We start from the raw sequence: 12,382 nt of genomic DNA, 5'->3' as shown, positions 1-12,382 counted from the left end.
ACCTGAGCGGGTGTGCTCCGGTGAGCCAACGAAAATGTGCCTCCTCTCTCGAAACAGGACAAGCAGCAGCACGGCCATGATCATCATGTTCTCCTGCTTCTGCTGCCTGCTTCTGCTCAACATCTTCGTGGTAATCAGCCTGTTGTGGGCTTTCTGTAAGTGTCCACGCACCAAGGCATGCAATTTAACCTGGAGCTGCTAAGTTGCCCCGCCGCGGTGGCTCAGTGGTTAGGGCGCTCGGCTACTGATCCGGAGTTCTCGGGTTTGAACCCGACCGCGGCGGCTGTGTTTCGATGGAGGCGAAACGCTAAGGCGCGCGTGTGCTGTGCGATGTCATTGCACGTTAAAGATCTCCCGGTGGTCGAAATTATTCGGGAGCCCTCCACTGCGGCACCTCTTTCTTCTTTTCTTCTCTCAGTCCCTCCTTTATCCTTTCCCTTACGGCGCGGTTCAGGTGTCCGCCGATATGTGAGATAGATACTGCGCCATTTCCTTTCCCCAAACACCAACCAACCAACCAACCAGCTGGTAGCTTCTTCTCAACTTCGTTCAAGGTGTCAAAGTGAACTCATTTTCCCCCCTTTTTTCGAAGCCTATGTATTGCGTTGCATATCATTTCCTTCTTTCATCATTATACCGAAACAATGCGCACATATCTCTCCTCCCAAATGGTCCTGTATATCCTGATGTTCACGTGTTGCTGCACCTATGGGGCGCGACGATATTTGTGGTTACTACAAAACGGTGCATAGCACTTTTTTTTTGTCGCGTTTAGAAAACTACGATGGAAGCAAACCTGACTCGGCAGTGGAGGAACGCAAGGTGTAGGCTTTCAACGCGGAACCGCACCAGCCTTCAGAAAGAAGGAAATGAAATTAAACTTTCAGTGAATAGCTTCCTTGACGTGCAAAAAAGGGCGTTTTGAAGAGGGCACTGCTGGGGCTTCTAGGCACACATCATTTCCAGGGCCGGCTGCACCTTCGGTATTCGTCACCAACAGGACCCTAACTGCGCTCACTGCAGGACAAAGGCTTCTACCAAAGCTCCCCCATTCAGTCTGCTCTCCTAGGTACGATCGCCTTATCCTCCGCTAACTTCCTAAACATTTTCTTTATCGCGGCAGCGTGCCTGCTGGCGTAAAGTGTTATTTGCACATAGAGATACACGCCGGAGTCTCGAAGGAATTCCAGTAACGTCTGGTGGTGCGGCCCAGAGATCCTGTCTTCTATATTCAGGTGCGGGGTACGTACTATCTGTTATCTTGCCCTCGCATTACATGTCCTGCCCATGCCATTTTGTCTTAACAGTTTCGACTAGAATACCGTGAGCTCACGTTTGTTCCCTGGCTCACTCTGATCTGTTCCTGTCTTTTAACGTAATACCATTGATTTTCCTTTCCATAGCCCGCCATGTTGTTCCTGAACTTAAGTTCAGCCGTCTTCGTAAGCTTCCACTTGCAGCAGCTGTGGCCTAGTGGTAACAGCATCAGCCTCGCATTCAGGAGGTGTTGGGTCCGACCACCAGTGCCGCCTGGTGCCTGCCGGTTTTCAAATGACTATAAGCTTTGATCCAGCCAGTTGCTTTGCTATCCTGGAGCCAAGCGCTTAGAAAATGGTCTTTGGCTAACCCTACTGGATACTGATGCGCCTATATTAAAGGGCATGTTTGCGAAGCTCCATTCTTTTGTCGACGTCCCAGACTTCAAAGGTATAACCAAAGTATAACTGGACTTTAGTAAGGGCCCATTTAGTTTCAATATACGCCTCACGCTCACAGCATTGTTAGGGAGCAGTGGATAAAATGAATAATTCGCGAGAAACTCCCTGGGCCCTGAAAAACGCAGTGCATGCAACAGCAAAAACAAACGCGGAATGAATATGGGAAAAAGCGAAACGTTGAAACAAGCTTACCTACTTCATTCTTCAAATATAAAGTACTCATTTGAAGAACTACTCGCACGAACTTCTCTCTTGCGCACAGATATTTATTAAATGCTCGAATGTGTTGTAAGCATGCAATTTAACCTATCTGAAGTGCCCTTAATCTTGCCTATTCGTTCTCCTGTGCGGACAGAGAGTATTTGAGATATTCCGACGATAATTAGAACGTGTAAATGCCTCGGTGCCAGAGCATGTATATGTCATCTTTTACATCCTTCCTCCATTCATTACAGTGCTTCAGTCTGCGCCGATTCCCCTGACGGAGCCGCCGCACAGGCTGGGCGATCCAATCGGTAAGCGACCAGGTTTGGAATGTTTTACCAGGCTGTTTAAGAAACTGTGCAGAACGTCTGAAATGTGGAAGCAGCTGGTTAGACCTAAAGTTTTATTCTTGCCTGAGCGGCATGAGCGGTATATCTTGCCTTCAGCAAGATATACCACTCATAGTTAGAAAACTTTCGAACTGAAAACTCCTTGTCTTACTCCCTGGCAGCTTACATCGGCAGAAAGAAGACATGAGAATGTGTACTATTCAAGAGTCAGTGCCGTGCCGGTTTAAGAGAAACTAGGACGTTTTAGGACGCGCTAGTATGGAGCAAAATACTCCAGTTATGACCCTTTATATACACTGCGTAGGCGTCAATCCTGTGGAAAAATTTGGGAGGACACTTTGGAAATTGTAAAGTGTGTTCGACGAAAGCCTGCGGCCACTCCACTGCGCGTACCTCACTCGACTGGAACGATACGTCTGGAAAAGGAGCGCCGTCGCAGTGCGTACTCGCTCCGCTTGCAGGTGCAGGTGACGTCACTGTTGCTATGTGCAGCTGCGCATGCGCTTCGGCGCCGCCGACTGTCGCCGGAGGCGGGGAGGGTGTGCGCCGGTGCGGGGGGGGGGGGGGGGGGTCGCACTGGCACTGTTCCAGGCTTTGGATGTAATGGACAGACGGTCGCCGCGAGTATGAGCCATTAAAAGCTTTCGCCTTAATAGCTTTATTGATCAAGATATCGAAGAAGTGCCGTTAGTATCTTGAGGCCTTAGCGAGCTGGCACAACGAAGGTAATGAGAAATACGTCTGTTGCAGACGTTAATAAAGAGCAGTTTGAGTGCTGTTGGTCTAAAATCAGAGCGGTGAAGTAGAATTCGGAGGCCGATATAGATTAAAATGAGTGAAATTAGCGTTAACAGAAAGGCAGGTGTCAAGTAAGCACATTACATGGTTTCATGGATTATAAAAAATTGTGCAAGAAAAAAAAACAGCCACATAACTCCTAGCAGCAACCCGTTTCAAATCGGACTTTTCCAGCGTCCATCTCATCCGTCCCTGTTTGGACAAATGTTCCATGTTGGCTTGACGTATGTAGGCCTTGGTATGGCACATTAGGTGGGGATATGTGGCATCCGTTTCTGCTGCCGGACAAGTGAGAGAAGAGTGAGTGCTTCTTAAGGCAAAAACTTCCTCACATCATGGCCTCAGACTGCTTGCTGTAACTGCCCTGAATGTTTAGTGAAAATTCTCAAAGGGCATTCGGCCGGTAGGCATAAACCGTGCTGCAAAACGAAACGTATATTGGTCCTCTTGCTGAGTTAAAACTGTGTTGTGACTCAAAATTCGAAGATAGCGGTGACATTATTGCTCCTAAACGTCAGTAACTATTTCGAAAAATATCGAACTTACAAAAAATAAAGGCACAAACTTCTTTATGGAAAAAAAATTAAATGGAAGCGATGTCACTTCTTCAGGAAGCACAACGAATGCACTATTGCTGCCAGTGTGCGCGTTAAAGGCAGTAATGTGTATTACTATCAACACACACCCGCTACTAAAGTCACATGCGGCAGCTACAATTTCTTGCGTCTAGCAGCACGCGACACATGATTCACAAGTGCGGAAGGTTGGGCGAGTTGATCGTCATTCTTCTGACAAGCTAGCGCGGCTCGGCGTGGACAGAAAAGGAAACAGCGCCTGTAAATATGTATGTCCGCCCCATTTGTCGTTCAGTTTGCGGCGCCTTAATTAAAAATAGTACCCATATAATCAGCCAAACCTATTTTGGGTCTTTCGCAAGGAAATGGAGTAGAAGTCCTTATCGACGTATTTCCCAACCACATTACACCAGTATCTATCTGGCTTCAAGTCGTGGCCCCTGAGGCAGCACCGCGGCTTGTGCAAGCCGCCGCATAGTTGGCAGAGCGTTAAAAAAGATGAAGGCTCTTTCAGCTGCGAGTATTCCGAGAAAACTGCGTAGTTTTCTTTCGTTGCCACATGGCTGCTTTTGGACGGAGGCTGATGACAGTTAGTTTTCGTGATCGTCATCAGCGCTGCTTCAGTAAAATAAAAAGTAAAGTGGACTGAAAGTTAAAGGGGACACCAAAAATCAAGAGCAGTTGTTATTGGTTCATGCGCATTTTTGTTCGCTGTATGCGTTAAAGCTGGAGCCGCGACAGCAATGTAACAGTGAGGCGACGGTGCTTGACGCCGAATTGGCACATGTAGCCTATGCCACGAAATTCGCAACCACGGACCAATACGCCTGAGTCATCCTGAGCCATATCATTTGCCTAACATATTATCCCTCTGCCCTTTGAGTTGCTCTGCAAGCGAGGAAGACCTGTAGCACCCGTCATTTTTCATCTGTGTTAAAAAATCTAGCTATAGTTTTCGCGTCGATGTTTCAGCTTCCGAGCTATTGTCCACCGTCCAGCAAATGCTACACAGCAGCGCACCTGGCGTAATCTGATCCCCTCCACATCGCTCGTGTCTTTTATGCTCTTTTGTATTACGCCTTCATTTCCTTCCCTGCTTTTCCGCGCTGCAGCGGACAAGGAGCAGGACCTGCACTACCCGTTGGTGTGCGGCTACCGCTGCCACCCCGGCTACGTGACCCCGCTGCCACCGGATGGATTGTGCGACCTGCTCTTCTACCAGCTGGAAAAGAACGCCTCCTTCCTGGAATGGAACAAGTCTCTCTGCCTCATATCTTTTCTACCGCAGGCAAGGGCGTCGGGCGTCACGCGATACGGACTCGCCGTCTTCGCGATGTGAGCTATTCTCTACACTGAAGCGCATTTGATTGAACACTTTTTTTTCATGGACGATCACGGTGAAAATAAATCGCAGGCGTATCCGTTAAATATGGATCGGTCTAATACAGGAACGCTTGCGCCTGCCTTCTAGCGTCACAGCTTAACGGCCCCATTATTCCCTTGGTTCTTGGCGCTACATGCACTGCGCCCTCAGCGGCACCCTGCCATAAGGATTAAGCTGAGAAGCAAGCTGAGGAACAAGTATCTGCAGATGTATGGAAGTATGATGTATATGTTGCCCCTGTACTAACAAGTTCACCACGCACCATGACGAAAATCGTGCTGAAAGTGTGGCACAACGGCGACGTTACAGATTCATAAGCTGTGGGATGTGAATAAAAGTTTCATACAAGTTTGATTACGGTCAGAGCTTGCAAAGCTTCAAAACGAAAAGTGTCCAAGAATGACAGTAACCTTAAAATACACTAACAAGAGAAATTGCTTGAGTTTACGAAAAAAAATGTTCTCTACATTCAATAATGATCTTTTCATGATTTTACTTAAAACTAAATGCGCAGAATAAAACCTGGTCCTAATATAGATTTCACATATTGCGAAAAAAAAACCGAACGCAGTCACGCCATCAGCAGTATTGTAAACACTGCGCAACCTGGGAGCTACGCAGGGACGGTATTTTTCTCAATAAATGTGATATAATTTCATTTAAGATGGGCGCCAGGCAAAGTGACAAAACTTGTTCACTGGTAATCATTGCGAGTTTATTAGATGTACTCATATTACTGAACGGCGAACAGCTGGGTGTAAGATTTAATGCAGAAAAGCTATCTAAACCTCCGATTTTTGATCTTGTCGTTCTGCTAGTTAACTCAACCGTGGAGTTTCAGCGCATGGTTCACGCAAGATTGAAAGTAAAATACTAGCCGTGAAAACTAAGACTAGGAAAACTAATTAGCAAAGAAGGGAAAGGAAAAGTGGTGTTTAAAATAATTACCCTAGTGATCTCCCATTGATGAACTGCGCAAACTAAGAAAAAATCCCCTATGAACTTTGGTTTCGGTGTTAGGAAAGCTAGTGTAGCCCATGATTCATGCATTATATAAGACAGAGCACTAGCCCTCAAAACTAACATTAGGAAATCTAGTGTTCAGCAGTATGCGAAAAGAACAAGAGTCGACAATAGGCAGTGAAATAGTGTGAAAATTAACGAAGTTCATCCTACTGCAGGTAAATCAGCAGCCGCGGATCCAAGCCGTTAAAAATAAATAACCGGGAGAAAAAACTATTAGGCGATCCTCGTTAAGCCGTTTAAGTGCTTGAGCATTTTCTTTTGTTGCTGATTCGGTTGTAGCTCCTCTTTAAGGGTATCACTCGAGAACGTTAACGGGTTAAGTGCTATATATGCGGAATTGGTCGTTCTCTACTTTACATTCATAGATCGCTGGCAGTCCTCATACCACTCCTGGCGCAGTGGTGCAGCAGTTAAAAGATGTACCACTGCTTCAAAAATAGCCACCGGTGGGCTTGTGCGACCCAGCTTTTCGAGGAATCTCTCGACGAGTCCTTAATTTATGTGCCACGTGCCACTGCTTGCAGTTTGCCCATTATGCGGGAGCAGTTTGTCGCGTGCCATGGTAGGCAGGTTGTAATGAAGCCACAAGGATGACATTGCATCACGCTGACGCATAACGATGGCGATAGCGGAGGAATCCGGGCTGATAGTGATGATAATGATGTTAATGAGCTACCATTCCTCAATTCCGCTGCCTGCGAAGTGCATATAATCGAGATTCACTCTCCGCTAAAAATAGCCGCTAGTGGTACTCCCATCGTTTCTGAAACACTGCACATAATTTCTGCTTGAAGGCAATGTACCACGCTTGCAAGCGTCGACCCACAAAGTTCCATGCGTGACGCGCAAACTCACCGAGTGTGTTCGGCGTGCAGACATCATCATTTCGTTAGGAAGGGAATTGCCTCATCTCACTGTGTAGCAGTCTCCACCATTTTAAAAAGAAGAGTATTCGCAATCCTTTTGAACGCCCAGGAATCCGCAAGAAGATTTGTATGCTGCTGCACATCCCACGTTGTTGTTGGCATCGCACTCCATCTCTCTCAAGTGATCACCGATGGCATACTCTCGAGAGATCAGGCTGTAATGCCAGCATGCGCCTTACAGTTTTAGCACACCCGCCCAACTTCCTTAACAGCCGAAGAGGGGACAGCCGAGTTTCCGATTACGGCGTAGTGGGATGCCGATGGCGATAGCGCTTCCCCTTAATGCCTTGCTGTTTTAAACGCTTGACTAATCGCTACCTGCCCCAGCAGCCCAACTAATCGGCCGAATATCGGAAACGCCGATCCTATTAGTGACCGGAGTAAAGCCAGATATTTACAAAATTGGTCCGACTACCTGTGCTGCCTGGGTGGGTGTCGATGATTTAACAATGGGAGATTTATTCATTTATATACAGGGCAACAGCAGGTTGCAAAGCATGTAGCTTTTGTTAAGCATTGTCGCGAGAGTATATTTACTTAAAGTAGTTCACTCGGAGTAGGATAAACCTAACATGATCAGCTTCAAAATGCATTACTCGCTCAAAAAATCTGTACAAGTCTCCATAAATAAGAAGCATCAAAATAACTATGCAAAATAAGCAATACTAATAAATACGCAGGAATGTTTTATTTCTTTCAGTCGAAAAAATAATACGTGCACGTTAAAAACCTAATGACAACCTAAGAAAGTAATTATTCATTGACATCGACGCAAGCGCAGCCATACGGCTACAAAGGAAAGCTATACAGCTTTCCTTTGTAGCCGTATGGCTGCTTTTGGGTGGATATTAATGAGTAATTAGTCCCTTATAACAAATATACTCACCTTGGGGTTTCCCTTAAACATTTGACCAAAAATTAGAGATCACTGCAGCTATCCGCATTGAAGGAATGCGAAAGCGCTGACGCCTCGCCGACACTCGTAGCCTTTCAAATTTGGCGCCATGGTTGCATTGCCGTCCACTTAATTCTTCATTTTTTTCAATTTCCGTAATTACTCACCTTAATTAACCATTCTTTCTCTGTATATACCCTCTTTTGATCTAAATCATTCATTTTGGGCTTTCAAATTTTGCCCCATGGCTGCTTTCCCGTCCACTTACTATATACCCGTCCAGCCTATTCAACCTTCCATTGTCTCATTTCTAACTAATTATTCCATTCCAATAGAACTTTTCTCTTCGATTAATTGTCACTCAACGAATACATTTCAATCTTTTTCAAACTTTATTTTCAATTCTTTGCCTATTTTTCTACTATTTTGCCGTCCACGGCTGTTTTCCCTTCCACTCACTGTATCGACGTCCACTCTATTTCGACTTTTTGACATTATTGGCTCTGATTAATTAACTAATCATCCCATTGACATCAAAGTTTTTGTGTATCATCCTCACATCGTCCTCTATATTTGATGTTACCCCTTCTAAGAACGTCACAATCGCTGCGCACATGTTTTGGTGACACGTTTTGGTTAGTCGACCCCGACGACATAGCCTAGAAATGCTTCCGCATTAATAATGACAACCGGTGTGAAATGCGACCTTTGCTCGGCGCGCGGAGCAGGCAGGCACGGACTTCCCTGCACCAACTCAGCACGTCAACGGGAGTGGTGGAATTCCTTCGCTTGTGGTCCATGGGCGTCAAACATTTCGGCCTCAGTTTCGCCTTCGGGAATGCAGAGGCACTCGCCGCGTACGACTTCGGCCTTCTAAGCGTAAGTTCACCCAACAGTTACTACTTTTCTGAGTTGTTATCACGTAAAAGGGTTTGGTGAAAAAAAGAGAGATTTAGCGTAGTTACGCCAAATGCTAAGTCCGCTCCCACACTAATTCTCACTTCGTCTTCGGTTCGAGGCTCGTTTTTCAAGATGAAGCAGGCTTCAGACAAAGATCGTCGAAAATGGTTAGGGGGTCGTTAGTAATATCGCACTAAAACTGGATCTGAAACGCAAGCTACGCCTTAAGCATATGAAGCTATAGCGTTAATTGGTTAATGCTCACGTATGTGAAAATGGTCATTCTCTACTTGAGAACCATAGATCACCTCACGACACTCCTGGCAGAGTGGTTTAGAGGTTAACCCATGCGCCGGTGCTCTGTGATGGCAAGTGATGTCGCCGGTGGGGCTTGTGAGACCCAGGTTGCTCTTTTCGAGCAACCTCTCGCGACCAATCACTAACAGAACTGCCACTTGCCACGGGTTCAGTTTGCTGACAGTGTGGCGCGCAGGTTGCGTTGACGTCGCAATTCATGTGACCTGGGTGACCCACCTGTCACCTAGGGCACGTTGCCCACAGACAGGTGGGCACACGCAGGGACTTCACTGATGAAGGTGAAACGGCGGAGTGGATGCTCAAGCGCTAACGCATAAAAGGCAGGCGTGATCACGTGATACGAGACAAGCTTGATCATCAGCTGTTACTGGTAGGCATGCGGTGTTAGTTGGTCATGGGGGACATTTAAGTGAAGGTCATGGTCACTTGAGGCTATCCTGGCCAACTGACAATCAGAGGGTCATGTCACACCAGGCCCATAACCGTTTAATGGGGCCAATGGGGCATGTTTTCAATGGTGGCTTTATTTGGTAATGCTCATCTGATGTTGGCGTAATCTCGTGTAACTGCGCTAAATCGGCCCCCACAGGAAGCCGATGTAGAGGTACTTTGCATTTCCCCGACGATATAGTGCCTAGTGCGGTCTGTCCGTGTCTGCTGCTTAACGTGCCCCGAACACTTAATCATACGTATGCTGTGGTCATTTTGCGCAATTTATTTTACTTATGCTTTGTAAATGTGTATATAGGCGTAGATTATAGTATAAATCGTAACAAATGGCACACATTCAAGTTAACTATTAAAGAATAGATAAAAAATAACGTGCATGCACACTGATTTGTCAGTCCCGAACAGTGGATGGCGGGCTAACAGAGGGTTTCCGTTGGCTGCCCTCCAATTTCGGCTGACTGAAGTTTTTTCCACATAGAGCCAACATGAAAGGTAAGTCCATCCTTAAGTTGCCAGCTAGGAGCCGATGAGGCTTCAGCTCCTGCAATAGAGATATCGGATTCATCCAGGATAAACAATGGACAAGCCCAAATTGGGCCTGAGCACGCAATAGCCTAAATGGGCCGATGTAGGCAAGGGATGCCCAACCCTATACCGCATATTGGGCCCACAACGGCGCAACTTCGTGTGTCATTTACTGGTATAAACAATCATTTTCTTTTGTTTTGCACGCAGCACTGTAGCTAAACCTTTATTTCCGTTTCTAAGACGTGCATGTCGCAAAAAAAGTAGCCACAAACCTAACATGCCTCCGAAACGCATGCTGCTCCTAACATTCATAAACCACTTCGAAAAACTTGCTGCATACCGTTTTTGGTAGCATTCTTTTATCCAACTATTTCTATGTATAAAGTATTCGACACCCCCAATACTATAATTTTCAGAGGTTAGAACTTATACCGCTTTTGCACTTATTTAAACACAATCATGAAGCTTGTTGCCAAATTCTGCGACTCTTCTTACGCTATGCCATCTCCTTTCCTGCTAAGTTACTCTCCGCCTCAATATTTATTGGTTTTAAGCGCGAGCAGCAGAAGAGCAAGAGCAGTTCTCGTTAAATTTCGTAAGGAACAGACATAATATTTAAATTTTACATGCCTGTGCCTGTCTAAAGCCCACATAAACTTCGATTTATTTTGGCGTTTGAAAAAGTACCTTCGGGAAATTCAGATTTTGATTATAGTAGAACAAGTTTAGGCAGTATCTCCAAAGTACAACAGTAATTAGTTATTAGCATCCGGTCAAGCGGAGGCATGCTGCTACCAAGGAAAGCGGTTCAGCTTTCACAGAAACTTTGTAGTCGAGGAAAAACTTGTCTCGGCCACGGAGATCAAAACCTTGGCCATCGCCTGCCCACGCCAATCACTCCACCCTCAAAGCTGATCTGAACTGCGGGCAGATGGCATAATGAGAGCGTATTTATCAGCCATGTGATGTGAGAATGCTGTTAGTTTAATGTTTAGCGGATTCCCATTTGTAAAGAAGCTTTACTTTGTAGCCGTATGGCTACGTTTGGGTACGTGTTAAACAGCAACAGTTATCATGATTCTACTGATTTTTTGTGTTTTTACTGGCGGCCCTTTAGCACATTTCAACTAGGGCTACAGGACAGTGTGTCCAGAGAATTAGTCGACACCTGATGACAATGAGAGTAATTACGTCGACTATATATATTAAAGAGGTGAGGGACAAAGGTAGGGTGATACGAAACTAAATACATCAACATAAATTCAATGCGCATTGTAATTCCAGTTCGCAAAACTTTTCCGGTGCACTAAATATTCTGTGGTGTTAGCCTCTAGGTTGCTTACGACTAGAATGATTCGCACAGCAAACCGGCGTGTCTCTCATCGCGTGATGCATGCACTAACTGCAACATACGGACACTGTGTCCAGACTGCTCCTGTTTCCGGACGCTAATACACATTAATTTGCGCACCTGTAACCATTCACAGAAGCTAAGGAGCCTGCAAGAGATGAGTGATGAGACCACTGGCAAGCAGTACAAGCGGCGCTACCTTGTCCTCGGTATCCAGGCCTGGTATGGCAACTTTGAGTCCGAGAAGGAACAGCTGGCCAAGATCATCCACAACATCTCCGTGTAAGCCCCAGGGTGTCACCTGAATAGGCATTTGAAGTACTAGTGGCGGATCTAGAATTGAAACCACGGTGGAAGAATAGTCTATTCTTCCTCCGTGATTGAAACTGAACTCTCAATGAGAAAGAAAATGAGAAAGCAGTCTACTTGTGTCTAATTTGAGCTGCAGATCTTTGCTTCTTGTGGTAACAAATTCTTCAAAGCTGTGGAGCAACTAGGTGTTGACATGCGACACAAATAATAATCATTCCTCATGATACCTTAATATTTAGTCTAAATTGTTGCTTTGGTTGTGTGCGCGCGTAGATAGGCGGGTAATATTATCACAATACCAAAGTACGGGCTTTTCCCAGCCATGACAGAGTGATTTCATGCTTGTATTCCCAAAAATGGAATTTACCATTTCTTTATGGAAAAGAAATATTCGAGGACCGCGCACAGAAAAAAAATGAGGAATTCAGTCGCATTTGTCGTTTCTTATTGGATGCCTTAGTTAGGCAATCCCATATGCTTACATTGGCACCATGAAAAGTATGCAAAAGTTTTCCCACATTAAAATAGAGCTCACAGGTGGTATGTATTATTTTGCTTAGTCGAAGACACTTGTGAGCCTGAACCATGTTGCCAGCAGTGCGTCTCATGTTATTGATCTCGCTGCTGCTGCAGTGAAGCAGTCGCCT

At 45.7% G+C, this 12,382-nt stretch overlaps 1 protein-coding gene across 1 annotated transcript in view; it reads left to right on the top strand.

Annotated features, from left to right (window-relative positions):
- The first annotated feature begins 76 nt into the window (after positions 1-76).
- LOC144134104 (uncharacterized) overlaps positions 77-12,382 on the top strand; it is a 51,573-nt gene continuing 39,267 nt past the window's right edge. The window contains exons 1-6 of the mRNA XM_077667088.1: positions 77-130; positions 1,236-1,242; positions 2,129-2,233; positions 4,758-4,980; positions 8,605-8,755; positions 11,560-11,705. Of these exons, the coding sequence (XP_077523214.1) occupies positions 77-130; positions 1,236-1,242; positions 2,129-2,233; positions 4,758-4,980; positions 8,605-8,755; positions 11,560-11,705 (686 nt within the window). The remainder of the gene's footprint in view (positions 131-1,235; positions 1,243-2,128; positions 2,234-4,757; positions 4,981-8,604; positions 8,756-11,559; positions 11,706-12,382) is intronic.

The sequence above is a fragment of the Amblyomma americanum genome, chromosome 5, assembly GCF_052857255.1.
Source record: "Amblyomma americanum isolate KBUSLIRL-KWMA chromosome 5, ASM5285725v1, whole genome shotgun sequence".
In the NCBI taxonomy this organism is placed as follows: domain Eukaryota; kingdom Metazoa; phylum Arthropoda; class Arachnida; order Ixodida; family Ixodidae; genus Amblyomma; species Amblyomma americanum.
Note: the sequence above shows the minus strand (reverse complement) of the source record. Positions and strands in the feature narration are given on the sequence as shown.